The sequence below is a fragment of the Perca flavescens genome, chromosome 24 (assembly GCF_004354835.1).
Source record: "Perca flavescens isolate YP-PL-M2 chromosome 24, PFLA_1.0, whole genome shotgun sequence".
Classification (NCBI taxonomy): domain Eukaryota; kingdom Metazoa; phylum Chordata; class Actinopteri; order Perciformes; family Percidae; genus Perca; species Perca flavescens.
The window spans coordinates 3,479,149-3,500,703 of NC_041354.1; the positions used below are offsets into that span (position 1 = coordinate 3,479,149).

Here is a 21,555-nt window from a genome sequence, read left to right on the forward strand (position 1 = left end):
ATCTCTCCATATCGAGCTCAAGTCTCCATCAATTAACCGAGAGAGCCGAGAACAGGACGATATCTGAATCTGTCCCTCTGCTTTGCTTTCCAAACTCCACCTGCTTTTTGTTGGGTTTTTTCTTCTGTCACACATAAACCGGATTAAATTACGTATTGCACCTTTAAGAAACTGTCACCGGGATTAGAGTTACGCGCGGAAGGGTTTTACGCACCGTCGGTTTCCAGAGCAGGGTGTCCTTCTCCCACTGTGTGTCTTTCTCTTCGCTGGTCCTGACACCGCCGGGGAGCCCTGCACGCCGCGCGACATGGCCGAGATGGGGAAAGGGGTCACCGCCGGAAAACTGGCCAGCAACGTCCAGAAGAGGCTCACCAGGGCGCAGGAGAAGGTACACTTTCCATTCAGCTCGCATGGCAGCAGGACACTATGTCCCACTGTCTCTGTGAAACCCAATCCTCAACTTTTTACCTTCTAATACTGCTCTTTTACGCAGTAATAAGGGCACACTACCTGTATGAATCGATGGGTTGTTGTATCTGGGTGTCTGGGTAAGTTTAAGGGGGATTTAAATTAACCTTTACCTGAAAAACCCAAATGTGGGGTCCAGCCTGTGACATTTACCAACACTTAAGGTGTTTTTATTTGGTTCTCTGCAGGTTGAAGAGGTTTTAAGGGTCACAATCTCAATAACATCTCTCAACTTGAACCTTAAGAGTCATAGTTTCCTATGGATTGTAATATATTAAACAATTTTAATGTGTATTCTTTGCAAAAGGGAAAACCCCCATAACATTTAAATTGACCTCAAACTCAAAACTGGGGTCAACCCTGTAACATTGAACAAAAGCACCCTGAATTAGTACTTTAAAAACCCTTAAAACTGTGCAGAAACCCCATTAATAACACCTTATACACATAAACACCTCCCTAATTATTAAGGGATTTGCGGAAATATTTCCAATTAATCCGTAAATAAAAGAGAAACATTATATTTTTCTGAAGTGTCCAGCTGTCATTATGAAACCAAACCCCTCAAGTTTTACCCTACAAACCCTTAAATTGACCGTTTCACAACAATTAGGCACTTTTAATGGTTTCTTAAAAGGTTCAATCACCTTAAAAAAAACAAATAACATGAAAGCCATCCATTCACTTCAGCCCACCCCTTACAGGGGGTCTTTCTTTTTCAGTCAATGTGGAATCAGGAATGGCTTTAACACTATTTGGTGTATTTTAAGGTTGGTTCTACCCCTTAAACCCTGTTTAATCCCTTTATTTATTGCAATGTCCATGCTTTATACTCAAATCTGCGGTCGACCCACAAAAATGAAGCACATTTTAATGTACGAGGTGTTTTTCATGGTATTTGGTCAATTTTAAGGTTGAAGATCAATACCTTAAATTGATAATTAGGGCATTTGTTAATTCAACTTGATGATTTGTTTAAGCAAATTAAGGTGGTATGTTGGCGATTAACCTTCAAAATAAAAGGATCTACCGTAACAAACACTTTGATCTAAATTAAGTTGTTTCTTGGGTTTTCAGAGCTAAATCGAGGAATTAATGATTTTTATTTTAAGACAGTCCTGTTTCTTAGTGTGTGCATGTTTGATCAGCACACTGCCAAAGTTTCCTTGAGTAAAAACCCTCAATCCATGCTGCACCGCTGTGGAAAGTAGTTTGAATTATCATATACAGTATTTAGCAGATTAAAATGTTAAATTAAGTTACGACAATATTACAAGTGCTTCAATTAATCTGAAATGTCAGTTTCACGTAAAAGTACTGCGTTCAAAGTTTCTCGAAAGTAAAAAAAGTAAGTAGTAGTAGAATTAGGTTTTCAAAGTAAAAGTCATCCGATTCAGATCAGCTGGAGAAGCAAAAGAAGGGACTAACAATACTGCTGTAATGCTTTTCCTACTTCTAACAATATAACGAGAAGCTCTCGAACCCATCATAAACCACAATTACAAGGATAAATCTTGCATTTAAAGTTTAAACTAGTAGTACTAAAAGTACCCAGGTATCTAAAGTAAAAAGCTGATTATGTTTATGCCTTTAGATCAGTACAAGAAGCAATTAGAGAATGATACACTTCTCTAAAATGTATTACATAATGAGGAAAACATCATGTCGAGCTGAAACACAAGATTGCTTACCCGTTACCTTTAATGTTAGACGTTTATTTGCAACTAGCAGAGTAAAAGAATACGACACAAAGTGACAAACGGAGGAGCTGTAAAAGTGAGAGAATGAAACCTGATCAACAGCGGGTGTCCAGCTCTCAGTCTGCGAGTTATTATTGTCTGTCCTAATCACTCAGGTTGCTTAAGCCCGCTGAGGTTTTATACTCTAATCACCTCAACCATGAGTGCTGTCAGTCAGTCACAGAGATTTAAACCACTTATTCTTCTTACTTTGTTTGTCTTTATGAGTCGCTGTCTGTTTCCACTTTAAATTGGCCCAAAAAAAAGACTCCTAGCTGTTGGTGGAGGCTTGTAACTCTAGCACGTCCTTCCTCGACGCGCCTCTGATGAGTATCTGCTCATTCCTCGCGGCAGCTGCACATGTTTCAAGACCTCCTGAAGTTCACACACACACACACACACACACACTTCGGACACTCTCCTTCTAAAGTCTGAAATTTAGCTTCTAAAGTTAATATTTTCAACAACAAAATAATAATTAAATCGCAGTTAGGTTTGGTTGAAGGAATTGCTCGGTTTTAGTTGGGAAATATGTTTTTTTTGCTTTCTTTCGAAGAATTGGAGAAGTCCAATGTCACTCGTGTGTGTGTGTGTGTGTTGAGAGAGCTGGAGTCATGCAGGAGGCGATTAGCTTAGCTTAGCATGAAGACCAGAAGCAGGGGGTAACAGCTAGCCGGATCCAAGGCATTCTCATGAATGGGTTCATATGATATTGTACAAAAAAACGAATGTACAGCAACTCGTATGATATCCTACAAAATTAAATTAGGTTTAGAGGTCTTTACGGTTAAGTTTAGCAGAGCAAAGGTGACTGTGAGCCGGGTACAGAGCACCATGAGGCAGTGTTGTAGTACTCGAGATCGGTCCAGGTCTCGAGACCGGTCTCGTCTTGGAATCAACTGCATGTTTACTCGGTCTGGTCTCGGTCTCAGATAAAGAGGACTTGGGAGTTTATTTCAAGACCGGTCTAGACCATAACGGTCTTTTGATTATTTTATCAAGGCATTTCTCATGATACTCTTCTGCCAATAAAAGAGGTGAATGAAGAAGAATCTTAATTTGTTTTCTGCGGGTGTTTTTTTTTTTGGGGAATGTGGATCTTTCAGATCAATTTGAGGAGTGCCTATGGTTAGCATTTTCCACATGTTATCGTGTCATGCAGTGTGGGACTCACACTGGTCTTGGTCTGGACTCTGTCTCAACCCCTAAAGGTCTTGGTCTGGACTCTGTCTCAACCCCTAAAGGTCTTGGTCTTGACTCGGTCTCAACCCCTAAAGGTCTTGGTCTTGACTCGGTCTCAACCCCTAAAGGTCTTGGTCTGGACTCTGTCTCAACCCCTAAAGGTCTTGGTTTTGACTCGGTCTCAACCCCTAAAGGTCTTGGTCTTGACTCGGTCTCAACCCCTAAAGGTCTTGGTCTGGACTCTGTCTCAACCCCTAAAGGTCTTGGTCTTGACTCGGTCTCAACCCCTAAAGGTCTTGGTCTTGACTCGGTCTCGATACGCTCTGGTCTTGGTGATGACTCCGTCTTGGTTTGGTTGGTTCTCGACTTCAATGCTTCCCGGTCATTGTAGTCCCGGTAATTTTACTTTAATGTGGCAGCTGGTAATGTGAAGCTCATTTTACATTCATAGGCAGCATGCAAATAAAAGTCTTCTCTTAATACATAACAATGTATGTGTTGATTATATTTTGTTAGGGTAATCTGGATTAGGGGTTACTGCATTTACAGTTTTAGTTTTTATTTCGGTGTTATGCCAAACATCTGGCAACACACTCACAAAAACCTTAGTTACATTATAAGTACTTTTACTTTATTTCAAATACTTCATAATGAACTGTAAAGAGTTTTTTTTCCTCCAACTGTCTAATTTAAAAGTTTCAGATGTGAACAGCCCACTCAGTTCTTGTCCTTATTTATAAAAATATCTGTTTTCATCTTACTCAAAAAAGTATTGTGCAGTTCCCAGTTTCATCAGGAAGTGGTAAAATACCAGATGTTTCACTTCTTCTTCTTAAATAATATCCAAGCTAACTCTCAGTACCATGTTCTTCGTAAATGAAACACAGTTTGGGTTAACCCAGTCATCCGCCCGACAGGAAGAATCTGAGAATTTGATCATTTTCTTTTAAGAAAAATCATCAATTTTAAATTCATAAATACACCAGAATGCTTTTTTATTTCAATAACAGTAACCAATCAGAACAGAAGAATCTGTCAAGTTATACATTATTAAAAAACGCTACAGAAGTTATGAGAGGTCACGAGAAAGCAGGGCTGTAGGTCTTGGTTTTATTCCTGGACATCTGGGTGCTTTAAAACGACATAAAGAGGACTTTATATTCTGAGATATTGCACATATTGTTTTGTTTTTTTAACTAATTTGACTGTTTTTAGGGAACACACTGAAATAATTAAATATTCTTTAAAAATGTAAACGAGTTTGGTTGATGGATGGTCAAACAGGTCGATAATTTAAATGCTTCTTCATGCTGAAGGATTTATTTCCAAGAAACTATGAGCACATCTGTGGTAAACACAAGACTAAAAGTGGTGCTTTTGCATGACTCTTTGTGGAGAAACTCGGTTTTACCGATCTGTCGGTTGACTAAATCAACTAGACTAATCGATTAGACTACTAAATCCTACGAGTGTTAGTCGACTAAGAATTTCTTTAGTCAAGGACAGCCTTAGTCTGTCGGTGTGTCGGGTTCTGCTGCAGGAATTCAGATTTAGTATCTGTGAAATCTTGGCTACGGCCCACACTGAAATGCATCTGAAAGCCTTGAAATCCAGGAATCATAAACAGAGAATTCAAAGTTCTTTCTCTTTCGTGGATATTCATATTCGTGGAAATTTAACTATGTGTTCTTGAAATCCAACACAAAAGCAGCGTTTGGAAGCCGTTGAGGCGATACTTAGCCGCCCAGTCGCAGTGCTGGAGTAAAGAGGAAGGTCAGGGTATCATCTTCCCTGTGAAGGCCAGCGGAGGTGGAGGAGAGGAGTGTCAGCTTCAGCTGTCTGTCTGCTGGCACGCCGCCCTCCCTCCCTCCCTCCCTCCCTCCTCCCTCCACCTCATCCAGCGCTACACCCACGGTCTCTACGCTTTAACTCTCCAGCATCTCTCCTGTCCAGTGAGGGAGCAGGAAGAGGTAAATATGAAAGAATCATTGGATTCAGACAGCTGACGGTGCCACCGTGTTTGTCATAGTGATGTAACGTCACCCACTCATGAACCGGTCAGCTGTACAGCACAGCATGCTGGGAAAATTACCCTCTGTGGAATTCGGATGAGTGCGGTGCTGGAGAAGGGAGGTGGTGCCCTTTAGAGAGCAGCCGGGGAGCCGGGGGCTGCTGGGAGTCACAGAGGCAAGACCTCCTGCTCTTTTTAACTCTTAGAGACAGAAATACAAATCACAGACAATACAGATCTTTAACAGCGACATAAATATCACAAACAGATAAATTGTGCTCATTTTATGGTTTGAAAAAAACTCATCTCTAAACCAGAGAACGTCGGTTGCGGTTTTAAACGCGTTAATGTTGTGAAATGGTCGCAGTTTGGTTAGGTTAAGGCACAAAAACTACTTTTCAAATGAGACATGAACCCTGGTCTCCTGGGTGAAAGTCCTAACTTTATTTGACCCATCCGTCCCCCCCCAACCTGCATCCTTACCAGGACATTTGGGGCTCTTATACTTCCTCACCTTACTTCCTGCTTTGCTCCTGTCACAACTAAAGCAGCCACCCTAAAACGTAAATATAGGTCGTAATTGAGGATTGAACAAACGACTTATCTGGGTGTTTTTTGGGGCAGGACTGTCTCATTGAAAAGTATTTATACTGGCAAAGTGCAAGACCCCCAGGGGCCCCTAAATGCCCCCAGGTTCACTGCTTGTGCTAAATTTAAAAACACAAAACAAAATGCAGTTTTTTTGCAAGTACATTAGAAACTGAAGCAGTTTGTTGAATCACTCAGAAATAAGATTTTTATGACTTTCTACGATTAGTATTTCAAATCTAAAGTTATCAAACTTCAAAGTTGCTCTGCACACCTGTCCTGCCCCCCCTCCCTCTCAGGACTCCCAGCATGCTTCACTGCTGTGGGCGGGGCTCGGATGTTTGTGTGTGTGTGTGTGTGTGTGTGTGTCTATCTATCTATAGCCCTCCTACGCCTCCTCCTCACCTCCTAATACCACACACTCTCTCTGTGTCTGAGCTTCGGGTGTATTTTTGGGGGTTGAAATTGAACACCGACGGATAAAACACACACACACACACACACACCTACAGTATGTCCTGTTACACCCGAGTTTACAGCCTAAGTGACACATGAATATATTATTTCCAGACTTTATGTGGATCTCCTGCATGCATCACAAAGCATTTGACTGGCGCACTATGAGCCGACAGACACTGAGGCCTGTAAAGGAAACGCCAGCACTGCTGGCTTACCACTGTGCTTCATCTGCGGCCAGAAATTAGTAAACAACTAAAAAAGTCATATTGAAAGACATCTCTAGAACAAGCACACTGGATTTTGCCAAAAAAGTATCTGGGAAATCTCCAACCTCCACTACTGCTGCTAGTTTTATGGCAGCTCAGGAGATAGTAAGGCGTGGAAAGACGGTGAATACATAAAATAATCATTCAATTGTAATTGTTCAGAAAATTAAAGATATGCTCCTCTCCACAAAGACGGTCAAAGACAGGGCCATAAAATGGCAACAATGGTTCTTTTGATAGTAAAGGTTGCTGACCCCTGCCCTAACCCCAACCCCCTTACTCACTACTTTGAGTACATTCAGCTGGTGATACTTGTGGCTGTGATGATATAAAGTGGGAGTGTGTGGACGCTCGGTGAGCAGGTGTGTGTGTGCGCGTGTGTGTGTGTGTGTGTGTGCATGGGGAAGTCCCCGTCGTGGTGTTGATGTGTGGTTTGTGTATCGGTCACAGGATTAGGGCGACAGGTGCTGCTGGACGCTCAGATTAGCCGCTGACCTCGTTTCCAACCAACAGCAATACAAATGTCTTTGGATTTCTTCTCTTTCTCTCATCCCTCCTTCTCCTTTACCTTCACTACACCACGTGTGTCTGTGAACAGAGATCCAGACACAATATAGACGCATATATCATGATGTATGTACAGTTTATCAGTAGCTTCCTGTCACTGCAGTCATATAAATTATTAATAACCAATACTAATAAGTTTATAACACTACAAATATGGAAGCTGAGGCTCTCTTTGTTGACTGGATTTAAAAGCTTTCAGATATATCTCGAAGAAACACGTGCAGCTCTACGACTTGGCGCTGAATATTTCTCTCCTGCATGTGTCATGAGGTCACCGAGGGCTTGACCTTTGACCTCCATATCCTGGCAGCCAGTTTTAAAGACATTTTAATTAATAATGCAGCTTGTTTTGATGAACTATTCGTACATATAGCTATGAAAAGTAAAGCACTGTAATTGGTATGTATTCCACGTATTTATTACATTGACTGCTGCTGTAGAACAGCGTGAAGATCCTCTTAGGGAGGAGATCTGGGTGTTGATGTTTGGCTCCTAAAAGACAAGACTTTCACCCAGGAAATGTATGTTCGTTCCCCAGGAATGTTTTAATCCAAACCACAATCTTTTTCCTAATCTTAACTAGTCGTTTTGGTGTCTAAACTTAACTGTCGTCGCCTAAACTCAACTAGCAACGCCTGGCGATACGAGCGACGCACGGAGCTCTGTAGCCGGCGTCATGTGACCAGACTTTGTACAATATTGTACGAACCGTTCATGAGAATGCCTTGAATAATAAAAAATGGATTAAGTTACAATACAGTCTGCATGGAGTGCTGCTTTATAACCAAGAAGATATTAAAGGTTTTTCCACTTTACCCTCTCCAGTGCCTCGGATTCCTTCAACCTTTTTAAATTTTAAAATAAAAGGTTTCTGGGGATTTTCAACACATGTATGTCTTCTCCTCTGTAGGTCCTGCAGAAGCTCGGCAAAGCAGACGAGACCCGAGATGCCGCCTTTGAGGAGATGGTGGCCAACTTCAACAAGCAGATGGTCAGGAGCCACTTCCCTCCTTTTTTAAATCAGGATTTGAGTCTTGCAAGTGATAAAATCCGCCAACAAACAGAAGAACTTATAATACTTAAACGTATTTCACCAAGTTTTTAAAGTATCTTTTGGAGGACTTTGTCAGACAGTAGAGAGCCAAGAGGTCAAAAATAAGAGACATTTGTAACTATTTAGAGATATTTGAATTCTCTAAGAATGTAGTTTGTTTTTATACATTAGTTTTCAGTATTTTCTTCTCCGTTATGTTTTCTAAGCGGCTCTGTTTGCTCCTTCAGACAGAAGGAACCAAACTGCAGAAAGACATGAAAGCCTACCTTGTAGCAGTGAAAAGTAAGTGTGAACATATGGCTGTAATTCATGGCATCAAACATTAAAAATATATATATATATATATAAGCAAAGTGTGGCCGATCCTCTTGTTTGCGTTTCAGCGATGCACGATGCGTCTCGGCGGCTTCAGGACTGTCTGGCCGAGACGTACGAACCCGACTGGTTTGGCAAAGAGGAGATGGACACGTTGATAGAGGTGAGACCAGGAAACACTTTACTGATGCACAAAATAAACCGTAAGAGAATTAGTGAGCATTTACTTTCTTTTTTTTTCCTTTCTTCTTACCATGACCGTCTCTAACGTAATCTTTATCTTGTCTTGAGAAGAAATATGAATCCTGATTTGTGCATCTTATATGTGAAAAAAGACGCAGGATTCACTGTAGGCTGAATAAGCTTTAAAAGTTGAAATGTTTCCTTGGGCACAAGAGTCTCAACATCCATTTTAGTGACTTTTTGTGATTATTTTGCATCTATATTTAGTAGTTTTACTTTTCTTTGTGGTCGTTTTAATTCCAATTTTAGTCGTTTACCTTTTTTTGTCATTTTACACCTTGTGGTCATTTCTTGGTTGTTCTGCATCTACAGTATATTCGTTTTGCATCATGTTATGGTTTTACATCTATTTTCAGTTGTTTTGCAGTCATTTTGCACCTCCTTGTGGTCATTTTGTTTTGCGTCTTTTGTGAGTCAGGGCCCCTGGCCCCTGATAGGCCCATTCAGTAATCCTTCCATGCTTGTGTTCGACGCCTTTTTTAAAAAAAAAAATGAATATGTAAAACCTTTGGTTTCTTCCACAAATGTATCGGCTAAAATCGCCCGAGATAAATCAGTTGAAGTCCCTGCTTGGCTTCAGGTAGACTCGTTGACTCATTCTTTATTTCTCCGGTGTCTCTTTCTTCTTTTTCTACCTGCTAACACACTTTCTTTTTCTTAACTGCATGCGTGTCTCCTTCCACCCTGAAGGAGATGATAGAGAAGGAGATGGACAATAACTTGGAGGTAAAAGGCAGATAGCATCCAGTGTTTCCCACAGCCGAGTTATTCTGGTTTCCAGTTTAACTTCTTGTGGGGAACACTGGTTTAGCTTTGCAGTAGAGGAAGTAGTGGCTGGTTTTAGACCAGACAGCTAGAATAAACCCGTAGAAACGTGAAATCTGATATTTACCAGCTGCAACATCAAAGTGATGCATCAACCAATGTCTAATATATTTTTTATCTCTAAATGTGAATCAGGACACAGACACTCTGTGGTTGGACTACCACCAGAACATCATGGACAAATCTATGACCACTCTGGACTCGTACCTGACTCAGTTTCCTGATATTAAGGTGGGTTTTTTTTTTTCACAATAAAACAAGATATTTCTGTTATAATCACATGATTGGGTTTGTTTTTTGGATGCGTTTCGAAATAAAGCGTTAAAGATTTCCTGATTATTAATAAAAAGCAACAATAATCTGACCTGCGCTCTGCTGCAGGCTCGTATAGCCAAGCGCGACAGGAAGATGGTGGACTTCGACAGCGCCCGGCATCACTTCAACTCCTTACAGAAAGGAAAGAAGAAGGACGAGGCCAAGATCGCCAAGGTAACCAGAGTGTGTGTGTGTCTGTGTGTTTGTGTGTATGTGTGTGTGTGTGTGAGCGTGTTCTGCTGCTTATACTAAAGTTTAAAGGCATAGCTTTTGACTTAAGGTGGTATGAGTTACTCATTGCATGGATTATTCATACTACCTTAAAGCCCGGTTCAGACCAAAGATTGGCGATGAGATGAGTTGAAACTCAACGCGTCGGTCTGCAACGCTCAGAAATCTGCCGAGACGAGACAATGTATCATCTCCATAGCAATGACTTCCGACTTTTAGGCTTTTTTGTAGCTGGATATCATTTGTAGCATCTTAAAATATGAATGAGGATAGTGACAGTGAAATACTACAACGTTTTATTTCTCAGATTCTATGCTTTGTTCTAACACCGCTATGTCTCTTCAATCACTCTCTAGCTCGCCCCACCACATACGGTGCTCGCCCCACCACATACGGTGCTCGCCCCACCACATCACCACATACGGTGCTCGCCCCACCACATCACCACATACGGTGCTCGCCCCACCACATCACCACATACGATTGCTCGCCCCACCACATCACCACATACGATTGCTCGCCCCACCACATCACCACATCGATTGCTCGCCCCACCACATCACCACATACAGTTGCTCGCCCCACCACATCACCACATACGATTGCTCGCCCCACCACATACGAGTTGCTCGCCCCACCCACATCACCACATACGGTGCTCGCCCCACCACATCGGTTGCTCGCCCCACCACCACCACATATGGTGCTCGCCCCACCACATACATTGCTCGCCCCACCACATATGGTGCTCGCCCCACCACACATCTCGCCCCACCACATCACCACATCACCGGTGCTGCGCCCCACCACATCACCACATCGATTGCTCGCCCCACCACATACGGTGCTCGCCCCACCACATACGGTGCTCGCCCCACCACATATGGTGCTCGCCCCACGACATCACCACATACGGTGCTCGCCCCACCACATCACCACATACGGTGCTCGCCCCACCACATCACCACATACGGTGCTCGCCCCACCACATACGGTGCTCGCCCCACCACATACGGTGCTCGCCCCACCACATCACCACATACAGTGCTCGCGGGTGCTTGTTGAGTCTCCGTCTATAACTATGCCATTTCCACCAGCTGACAGTTTGTAACATAGAAATAAAATGGATTATGGATCATTTTATTTCTATATTTTGTAGCTGACTTCTCTATTAGCCTCTGGAGACTGGACCAGCTGAGTCGCAGCCACACCACCAGCTGGTTTGAGTAAAACTGAGACGGGCCGGTTCAGACCGGTGAAACAGTCTCTGTTAAGGTTCTAAAACGGTTTCGTCTCGCCGCAAATCTTTGGTCTGAACTGGGCTTAAGTCTCAGTTTAATGTGTGAGCTTATTAACCCTTGTGGTTATATTGATGACAACTCTTTATTGCTACATGCTAATTAACATGTTTGCATTTGTCTTGAATGGTTTGCTTTTCTTCTTTCTCTCTCTCTCTCTCGCTCTCTGTCCTGTTCTTCCTCTCCATCCTCTCCCTCCTCCTCCTCCTGTCTGTTGCATGGTGTGTGTTGGTTAGCAAGCAGCCCTGTTGGAGATGGCGGCTCCCAGCTGGGCTCAGGGTTTGATATCAGCCCACCAGGTGGCTCAGACTAACCTCTCCTTCAACCAGGTGAAACTCTGGTTCATCACTGACTCCCCCTCCTCACCCCACAGGCTCTCTGCACATGATCAGCATTCATTGTCACCTTATTATCTCGTGAAGGAAATGGAGAATGAGCTTTCAGGTTACATCACAGACAGTGTTGCCCATAGATGTATAACAATACCAGGATTCCATAAATGGTGTCTATTCTGTGTCTGAAATGAACTTTTAACCAAGCATCTTTCACTAATATTTACCCGCCACATAGCCCTCTGATATTTACTCGCCAAACGGAAAATGTACCCACATTTAGTGCTTGGCGAGTGTTAATTTCGGACCCTGTGCCTATTCAGTTCAGTGAGAATTACTTGCCTGGTGATACGACAACAACTACGACAACAAAAGCTTCTAAGCTTGTAAGCCTCTGGGCCCGCTGGGGTTGCCAGATTGAGCAGTTTTCCATCCAATTTGGCTACTTTAAATAAGCCACCTAGCAGCTTCTCCAAACTGAAATATCTTAACAACTATTGGATGGATTGCCCTGGATTTCTTTTACAGGCATTCATGATCACCAGAGGATGAATCCTACTGATTTAGGTGATCCTGACTAATTCTTTAGCGCCAGCAGGTTGATATTTGCTTTGTTTTTTGACCAAAAACCAGCAGAACTAATGGCATTCATCTGCTGACATTAGCATAGACATTTAGTCCAAAGGCACAGCTTTCAGAACTGCTAGATACTTAATTGGGAATGTAATAATAATTGTGCAGATAATTTGGGAAGTTTGATTCAGTAAAAGTTAAAGACACTGCTCTAGGACTAGGATTAAGTTTGGCTGGCTTGTTGTATGATGACTGATGACCGAATGTCATTTCAGTTTATTACATGAAGGCCGAAAACATTTATTATTCCATCCACACTGACGTTGGAGAGAGAGAAGCAACTTTTCTGATGACCATGTGTAGAGAGCCTCGCTATAATTTGATCCCCAATCCAAACTATTGTTTACATTGTTTTTGTGTCATAGAAACACCTTTTTAATTACTTTCCATCATTATTCAGACTTTCATGTTAGTGCTCGCAGCATTCACATGTGCGTAGTTATGAAACCCTGAACTGTTTGTCTGCATGTCCGTGTGCTCGCTACAAACTTAAACTCTTTCTGAAACTATCTGTAATTTAGAGTCAGAGTTCACATATATTATTGTTCCGTGTGTGTGTGTGTGTGTAGGCAGAGGAGGAGCTGGGCCGAGCTCAGAAGATTTTCGAGGAGCTGAACGTGGAGTTACAAGACGAGCTTCCAGTACTGTTTGACAAGTGAGACTTTTTTTTCTTTTACAAATTTAATCACAACTCGATCCAAATGTTTAAAAACGTGTGTGTGTGTGTGTGTGTGTGTGCAGTCGTGTTGCCGTCTATGTTAACGCATTCCAGAGCCTGGCAGGTCATCAGGAGAAGTTCCACGGGGAAATGAGCAAGGTGAGTCAAACTGTTCGACTTGATGTATTGATCTAGAGCTAAAGATTAATCAATTAGTTGTTAAGTATTAAATTAATCACCAATTATTTTGATAATCGATTTGAGTCATTTTTATGATAAAAAAAGTCAAGCTTGTGTGATTCCAGCTTGTTAAATGTGAATATGTTCTAGTTTCTTCTCTCCTCTGTGACAGTAAACTGAATATCTTTGAGTTGTGGCCCAAACGACACATTTGAGGAAGTCATCTTGGGCTTTGGGAAACACTGATCCACATTAAATCAATTCCCCCCATATTCTTCATCTGCTCTGTGTCTTCTCAGCTCAGCCAAAACCTGAACGACATCATGACCAAACTGGAAGAGCAGCGGGAGCTCAAGTAAGTGACGCTTTCAGTCAGATTTTAAAGATTTTTTGACAACATTTAGAACCCATGATAGTAATGTCCCTCACACCGCCCCCTACTGCAGAAAAGCTGGTACTGCAGAAGCAAAGACAGGAGAAGGTGCCAAGAGGTAAAAGCTGCTGCACACAGGCTGAGCAAATTTACTCACGGTTTGTTTTTGGCAACAACGGAAAATATAACCCATAATCCTCTAAACTACAGGCTCCTGCAGCAGAGAGAGAGAGAGAGAGAGAGAGAGAGAGAGAGAACAATGATTATTTCTTGGCAGTCAGCGCACCAATAAAACAGCTTACTCATTCCTACAAGATGCGCAAAAGCGCACCACATCATCACACAGGCGTCTGGTGACGGCGCGCGAGGATAAATAGAAAAATATACAGTTTTCCTGCTTCAGTAGAGACCTGGCTGAATTGTTCAGGTCTCCCCCCCCATGAAGTCCGTGTTATCTTCTCCGCTAACTCAGACCCTGCAGGTCAGGGGTTGGTTTCCCATCAGAGACTACCGCTCTTTATTTCTTGGCAAAATAATGTAGAAAAACTTCATTAAAATTAGAAATATCCAACCGCCGCCGTCAGGTTCACCTGTCGGCGTGAGAGGGAGTGGCTGTCACGTGGACAGGTGTCTTAAACTTGATGCATTCAGGAACGGTAGTTTTTAGGAGAAACAGCGATACAAGGAGCATACTATAATTTAAAAACAACTTTTCTGATTAGTTTGTGTAATCCTGAGACAAATCATAATGATGATGATGATTTGATGTTAATACATCAAATCATCATCATCATACATCAAATTATAAATGAAAAATGACAATCTCAACCTTTCTTTTTAATCATGGTGAGGCACTTGCTACCCTGACTGCACATCACTAAATCTCTTCACATTGTTGCTGTTCTTCTGGAAAGCACGAGTATAAACCAAGATTCTCTATAGCTAAAGCATCTCTGGTATAAACATAGACTGTATATAAAACCAAAAAAGAAAGTAGAAAAGCATGTTGTCAGAAGTCTGACAGCATTTTAACAGGCTTTTAGGGAGGAGAGAGCAAAAGCTTTTCTATGTTTCAGCAGGTCCGAGATTTAACCCTGTAACCTGTTGTGCTTCTCTAACTCTTGTCATTTGTTTGTAACATCCTGTACATGCTGTCACCTGCACGTTTTGCTCTGGACATCTGCCTGCTGCCATGTTTTACTGCAGCTCAACCTGCTGAGATACAGTAAATGTTTGTTTAAAGCTTGTTGTCGCCCTCATGTGGACGGAGCTCAGACCTGCATGTGTGATGAGTTTGAGTCAGTACATCTTTCCAACTTTTTTTTCTCTCTTCTTCACTAGCTGTGTCACATCTTTTTTCACGCTCATGTCCTCCCTTTCTCTGTCTCCTACCTCTTGTCTTTCTCTTTCTCTCAGCGAGGAAACCAACCACAGCGAATCGGCCAGCTCACCACCAAAGGTAAAACCAAAGTTGAACTGAGCATATCCACATAAAGGTTTAAACTTTATCCTGTTGAAGTTACAAAACAATGAATATATATAAGGATAAAAAGCATCCAAAGGACCGAAATACAGATAAACCAGAAGAAAACAGCATCAGATCAGAGAAGAGCAAGAAGAATGGTTTAGTAAGCTTCAAAGAAAGTCATGGTCTGATTTAGAGCTGCAAAGATGAATCGATTGGTTGTCAACTACTAAATTAAATGCCAAGTATTTGATAATCGATTAATCGGTTTGAGTAATTGATTGGGGGATGCAACGGTAGTTTTGTTGTCATTACTTAGAATTCCTCATGAAGGAGACAGAAACTAGGCACTATAGCTTTTTAATTGACGAGAAAACAATCGTTAGTTGCAGCCGCAGGCTTCTAACAGCATGTATTCCTGACAACAGAATTAGGACACTGACAAATGTAACCATCCGTCATTTTGCATGTACTAATGTGTCCCTGTGTCCCTCGCTGCTTTTGCATGCGTGCACGTGTGTGTTGTGTGGTTTGGATTGAACCTACCTGGCGGTGCAGAGGCCAGGTCCTCCTCCCAGTCGGCCTCCGCCCCGACTGACGCCGTCTCAGCATGTCGGCCCCACAGAGGACGAGGCCTCGGTGCCTGACGCTCACTCAGACTCCAGCAGCACCACCACGACAGAGCAGGTCAGACTGAGTGGCCTCCCTCTACGTCCTGGTTACTCTTTGATTGAATGAAATTTATTTCAAACATGTAAGAGAAAACAGAAAGGGTCTTAGAGAAAATAATGATTTTACACAAAAAAAGAAAGCATGACACTTTATGCAACACTTGATTTGGGTCACATATCGGGTCCGAAAAGGAGTGGGAAGAAGTATACGCACTTATTTAACCCCACCACTTCTCCATTAGTCATTGTTAGAAGCTACCGAGCCTCCTCAGTCATTTCATCTCAGTTTTCATTTCAGTTTTTCTTTTAAACTCATCCATATATGTAATTTTACTCACCAAGTATCTTACAAAAAACTATTTATTTCTCATATGTTATTTAAAATATATTCACTTCTGTATGACTTTAACCAACTGCAGTCTTCACTGGACTTGGAGTTTATCTCTACCTACAGAGCACATGTAAAAACTTGCTGAACTTCACATCGCCTGCTTTCATTTCCCCCCGATAGTGAACCCTCCTAACCTGAGTGCATGTGTGTGTGTTTAACTTGTGTGCGTGTGTGAAGCAGTGTGAGCCCTGCTCCGGGGTGAACCTGCTGGATTGGGATGTGGAGGTTTTACAGCCCATCACATTTCCAGCTCCCAAGGTGGGTGTGCTTTGTTAGGGTCAAAGGTCAGCAGAGCTGAAGGGCTGAAGACTGTGTTTACATGCAGTTTTAAAAGCCTGTTAGATATATTCAATTTCACAAAACTAAACAGAGTCGACAAGGTGTTCTTGCAGGTATGTAGCTGCCAGTGAAAATACTATGCTCAGTATGTTAGGCAGAATGTTTTTGGGGTTTGATTACCCAAAAGTGCAGTTTATGTTTTAAGTTTTTAAATTGAAACATTCTTTGCTCAAAATTGTCCCTGAACTATTAGAAAAAAGAAGGTAGCACACCCTTTAAAAAGAGCAGAAAAACAACAAATGACTAAATAAAATGAAATTAACAGGTGATAGGGTAAAAAGACGATAAAAAAGACATCACATAAAAGTAAGTCTATAAAAATGTGTTTTAAGAAGTGACTCAAAAGAAGTCACTGATTTCACACCTGAACTGTTCATTATTAAAACACATCTTACACACTTTAGACTGCATGTAAACAGTTAATGTCATCTGGGGCTGAAGAAATATTTTACTGAGTGTGTGTGTGTGTGTGGGTCAGTTTCTGTTTCTTTTAACTTGAACAAATCTTCTGCATGACTTTGTACGTGCAGCCTCACTTTGCATGCAGATGTTTGTTTTGCTTGATAATCATTAGTTGATCAGATTTATTGATGATGGTGATTGATCAAATGTGGAGGAACAACCAGGCAGTCTGTTATTACAGCTTTTAAGTTTTATTGGATTTAGAATTTATTCGTTCTCTTTCCAGGTTCACATTACAAGCATCAAATAAATCAGCAAAAAAAATAAAATAATGTGTAGCTGTTTTGATAATTGTTTAAATTGTGTTTCCCTTCAAACTCTTTGAATTCATGTGTGCTACATTCATTTTTGTGTGTGAGTAAGGTTTTTGATGAATGCTTTTTGCACACTTTAATTTCACTGGTTGTCTGGTCTCTTACTGCCCACGGAAGGCGCCATCATTGGACTCATGGGTAAGCGTGGCTTTCCGTGTTCTTAATGGAGAAACGTGCTTTTCCATTCTCTTATTTTCTAAAATGATCGTGTAAAGTAAAGCAGAGGAAGGTGGACTGTATACACACAGAAATAACTCTCCGACTACAAATCTTTTGTCATCAAAACCTCCTTCCTTTCCTCTATGGAACCCCGTAACCACTCCGGATCAAACCAAATACAAACCCTCCTCCCACCCTTCCACCTACCCTTCCTCCTGACACCACAATGCTCCACAACCCCCTGACCTTTTGTAGCAACAACAAGCCGCCGCAGAGCAGGAACCCCAGCATGATGTTGACCAACACCCAGAGCAAGCCCCTGGCGGCTGGGATTACGATGAACACAGCACCCAGAGCTCCACCCAGCCCAGCTGGGACGATGCAGAAACTGCTCAGCACCAGGAGAGCTGGGGCAGCGATGGAGTCTATGCCGCTCAGTCGTACACTGAGCCCAACTGGGACGACGATGGCTCCCGAGTGGGACAGAGTGGCTGGGGCGATGATGGAGAGGTCCAGGTAGGGTCGGGTGGATAGGGAGGAAGGTGCGACCTGAAAAAAGATCAAATTAAAGCCTGGAGTTCAAGGATCCCTCAAATTCTAGTGAAAGTCACAAACTCTTCTTTCTTATCTTTTTTTCTGTTTATAGCTTTAGAGTTTCTTCAGTACACATCTTGCCAAATACAGTAACTATTATGTCCTTAATAATACACCTTGACCTTTTCTGCTTATTTATGGTACAGAGTGCAGTGACCAACGGCTCAGATGACAAACTCCCTCCAGGATTCCTCTACAAGGTGAAACAACGTCATGCTCATCCTCCTTTTGATTAAAAAGCACTGGTTTTGAATAATGGGCATGCACTTTTTAATGAGATTCAATTTCACTAGGCCCATTTTAAATGGAAACCTTTTTTGTGGTTGTATTTTAACTTCAGGTAAAAGCGATACATGAGTATGCTGCCACTGACGCTGATGAGCTGGAACTGAAGATTGGGGATGTTGTGCTGGTTTTGGCTTTCGACAACCCAGATGAACAGGTCACTGCACTTTCATCAGTAAAAAAAAACAAGTTTTATGTACATTTAATCAAGCTGCAAAAATGACGTCAACTATTGAAATAAATCGGCAACTATTTTAATAATCTATTAATCTTTAGAGTCAGTTCTTATGAAAAAATGCTCTGATTCCAGCTATTTAAATGTGAATTTTTTTTTATAGTTTCTTCTCTTCTCTGTGACAGTAAACTGAATACATTTGGGTTGTGGACAAAAGATATTTGAGGACGTCCTCTTGGTCTTTGGAAAACAGTGATTGGCATTCTGACATTTTATAGACCAAACAACTTATCAAGAAAAATTCAAACCTTTGTTTACTTGTTAGTTTAAGATTTCTGCGCTGAAACCTAGTTTGTATTCTGTGTTTCTGCAGGACGACGGCTGGCTCTTGGGTGTGCAAGAGTCTCACTGGCTACAGAACAAAGATATTTCAGTCAAAGGCGTTTTCCCTGAGAACTTCACTCAGAAAGTTTGAGGTTCATGCCACAAAGATTCTTCTTCCCCTTCTGTGCCCGAAACTTCTCAGATATATAGATAGAACTGGTCACCAAATGTGTATTTACACACCAAAATGTATCCGTACATGATTAGAAATGTGTGCTGAAATGCGAGTACTTCTCAAAAGGCTATGATACTAAATGTTTGTGCCGTGATCTCATGATCACCAAACTAACTTAACATTATACCGACTCTGCACAATCATAAAAAATGTTTTAGTCAAATTGTACACCCAAAATTTTACATTTTTATTCCTTAACTATTTATACACTGAACTCAAACGAAACACAAAACAATGTGTTGGATATACTCAAAAAGGAAGAAAAAAAGTCATGGATGTATTGTATGAATGTCAGAATGTTTTATGTTGTGTATTGTCAACAGTTTGAGAACTTTTAACAGTTCCTTGCATGACGCATTTGATTGTATTGTCTTTTACCTTTGTAACACAACAAACACTGTGACACCAGCTCTACGTATGACACGTGGCTAAGATTGTCTGAAAAATGCAGGTGTCCTAGAATGGCGCCCTGGGGAACACCACAGATAAAAATAGGCTTTGCCTTGCATTATTACAGTTGCTTGGGCTTGTAGGATTATAAAAAGGGAACAGTAGTTTTTCATTTATCTTACTGGCCATTTTGAGGACATGACTTGGTGTGTGGCTTAAATTTTCTAATGCACATTTGCTGTTATTTAGATTTTTGAATTATATTTTCATTTATGGGTGAAATACAAAACCTTATCAAACTCAGCTGCTCATATTTTCCTTCATCTTCTTTAATTACCACTATTTATGACTATTTCATTACCACTATAGTTTAGATGTCATACTTTGAGACAGGAGATGTATGCTATTTAACTCTAAACATTTCCCACCTTAATTTGATTCTTGATCTTTGTGCTCCCTTGGACAGGACTATCTAGCACTGGATCACTAATGTACAAGCATATTTTCTTTAGTGTTTTTTTCCAGTAGAAATCAGGTTTAGGCTGCATACTGTGAGCCAATGGAGTCCAAAACTGCACCGCCAGCAGCTAAATGAGAGACTGAGGCTATAACATTAACATTTCTAACCAAATATCCTGCAGAAACCCATGAAAAGCTATGGAAACTGTACTTTTACATTGTGCGGAATTAAGGAATCAAGTGGTAACTAATGCACCATCTGTTAGATCAAGTCAGTGTCATTAAAGATGAATGAAACAACATGTGCTGTGTCACTGTGTGTGTGTGTATTACTTTTCACTTTATCCTGAATCTGCTGAGTAAGAGAAAAATGTTTCAAATATAGGAATACATGTTTTATGGGTAATAGAGTTTAAGTATTATCAAAAACTACTCATTCCTCAAATTCTTTCAAACCCTGCTGTTGTTCCTATTTACAACACCAGGTGGCGTTGTGGTCAGGAGTCAGTTTCTCAGCTCAGAATGTCTGCTGTATCTCCATTAACAGCTTAGCAGATTTCGGTTTAAATACAAATTCACTCCATTCAACTCATGCAGACACTTTCACACAAGGCTAGTACACCAATAATGTGATGCTTACGCATGTCTTACTTCTGTAAATCTACATTACTGCTGACATTCTGTGCTTCACACCAGCAACAGCAGTGTGACCTTCGATGTTTCTATAACAACAGGACACCCAATCATGTGGAAAACACAACAGGCCTCACACAGAAGGGGAGGACGGGGAAGGCAGGGGAGGCTTCCTTTACTCCAACAATAGATCAAACAGCAGAGAGGGAACTGGCCTCGAGCTCTAAACACAAAGAATCAGCGAGATTATATTTAAACATAGCACATATCCAATTGTGTTTCTATTCTAGTGAACTTTATAGAGCAATCAACAGTTACCTACAAATATCTAAAAAGGACCATACAAATGTTATATGTCTGAGACCTTTACATTACGATCATGTTGCATTTTGTTCTACCACCCCAGACATCCATTGTCTTCTATTCACTCAAAATCAACATCTCCATGGAACCAGTCTCAGTGTACTCCACAAATACTAAAACATTGCTCTGTTTGCTTTGTTGCCTGTGACTTAAATGAGCTCTATGTGATTACCTATGTGGGTGTCGGGTTGTATCTTGGTGCCGGCCAAAGGGTTATTGAGGTGCGGCGGAGCATGTTTGCATAATCATTTCCACAGCTGAATTATTGACTTAACCCAGTTAACCTCCATTTAAGGACAACAAAGCCTGTTACCATAGAGTTTTGGAGGAACTATAAGTACCGGAGAAGTCCTAACATCAACAGACAGCAGATTTTGCCTGCAGATCCTCAACGTCAGCAGCAGGAATTTATAATCATGGTAAGCTTCAGGCACATGCTTTTTACTTTCTTGCATGAGATAGAAATGTCACAAAGTATGTATGTGTCATTTCAAATATGTGTTAGTGTTGCAGATTTAATCCCAAATGCCAATTCAAGACCTTCCTAAATTTGACTTCT

General features: G+C 41.4%; 1 protein-coding gene and 1 long non-coding RNA gene across 6 annotated transcripts in view; one reads left to right on the forward strand and one right to left on the reverse strand.

Annotated features, from left to right (window-relative positions):
* bin1b (bridging integrator 1b) lies at positions 1-20,302 on the forward strand. Of its 2 annotated transcripts, XM_028572092.1 has the most exons (14): positions 2-388; positions 8,191-8,271; positions 8,562-8,616; positions 8,718-8,812; positions 9,853-9,948; positions 10,099-10,206; positions 13,096-13,181; positions 13,268-13,343; positions 13,664-13,719; positions 13,811-13,855; positions 15,154-15,196; positions 18,279-18,332; positions 18,473-18,574; positions 18,966-20,302. In XM_028572092.1, exons 1-14 carry the CDS (start codon positions 308-310, stop codon positions 19,065-19,067), a joined length of 1,080 nt encoding a protein of 359 aa, XP_028427893.1. In that variant the 5' UTR covers positions 2-307; the 3' UTR covers positions 19,068-20,302. The 2 variants fall into 2 exon arrangements, with proteins under 2 accessions (XP_028427895.1, XP_028427893.1); XM_028572094.1 differs by lacking the exon at positions 13,811-13,855 and having other exon boundaries at positions 1-388.
* The window catches only part of LOC114551047 (uncharacterized), a 19,144-nt gene continuing 11,445 nt past the window's right edge, over positions 13,857-21,555 (reverse strand). For 3 of the 4 annotated variants that reach the window (XR_003691815.1, XR_003691813.1, XR_003691812.1), the window contains 3 exons: positions 17,746-18,087; positions 15,749-15,926; positions 13,857-13,951 (listed from right to left, as the gene is read on the reverse strand). This is a non-coding gene — a long non-coding RNA (uncharacterized LOC114551047). The remainder of the gene's footprint in view (positions 13,952-15,748; positions 15,927-17,745; positions 18,088-21,555) is intronic. The other variant, XR_003691814.1, reaches the window with a different exon arrangement.

Excerpts from the sequence above, each read along its gene's own strand:
- bin1b (XM_028572092.1), top strand. The coding sequence starts at position 308 with ATGGCCGAGATGGGGAAAGGGGTCACCGCCGGAAAACTGGCCAGCAAC. Across the intron at positions 9,949-10,098 it reads CTCAGTTTCCTGATATTAAG|GCTCGTATAGCCAAGCGCGA; the intron begins GTGGGTTTTTTT and ends GCTCTGCTGCAG. Across the intron at positions 18,333-18,472 it reads CTCCAGGATTCCTCTACAAG|GTAAAAGCGATACATGAGTA; the intron begins GTGAAACAACGT and ends TTTTAACTTCAG.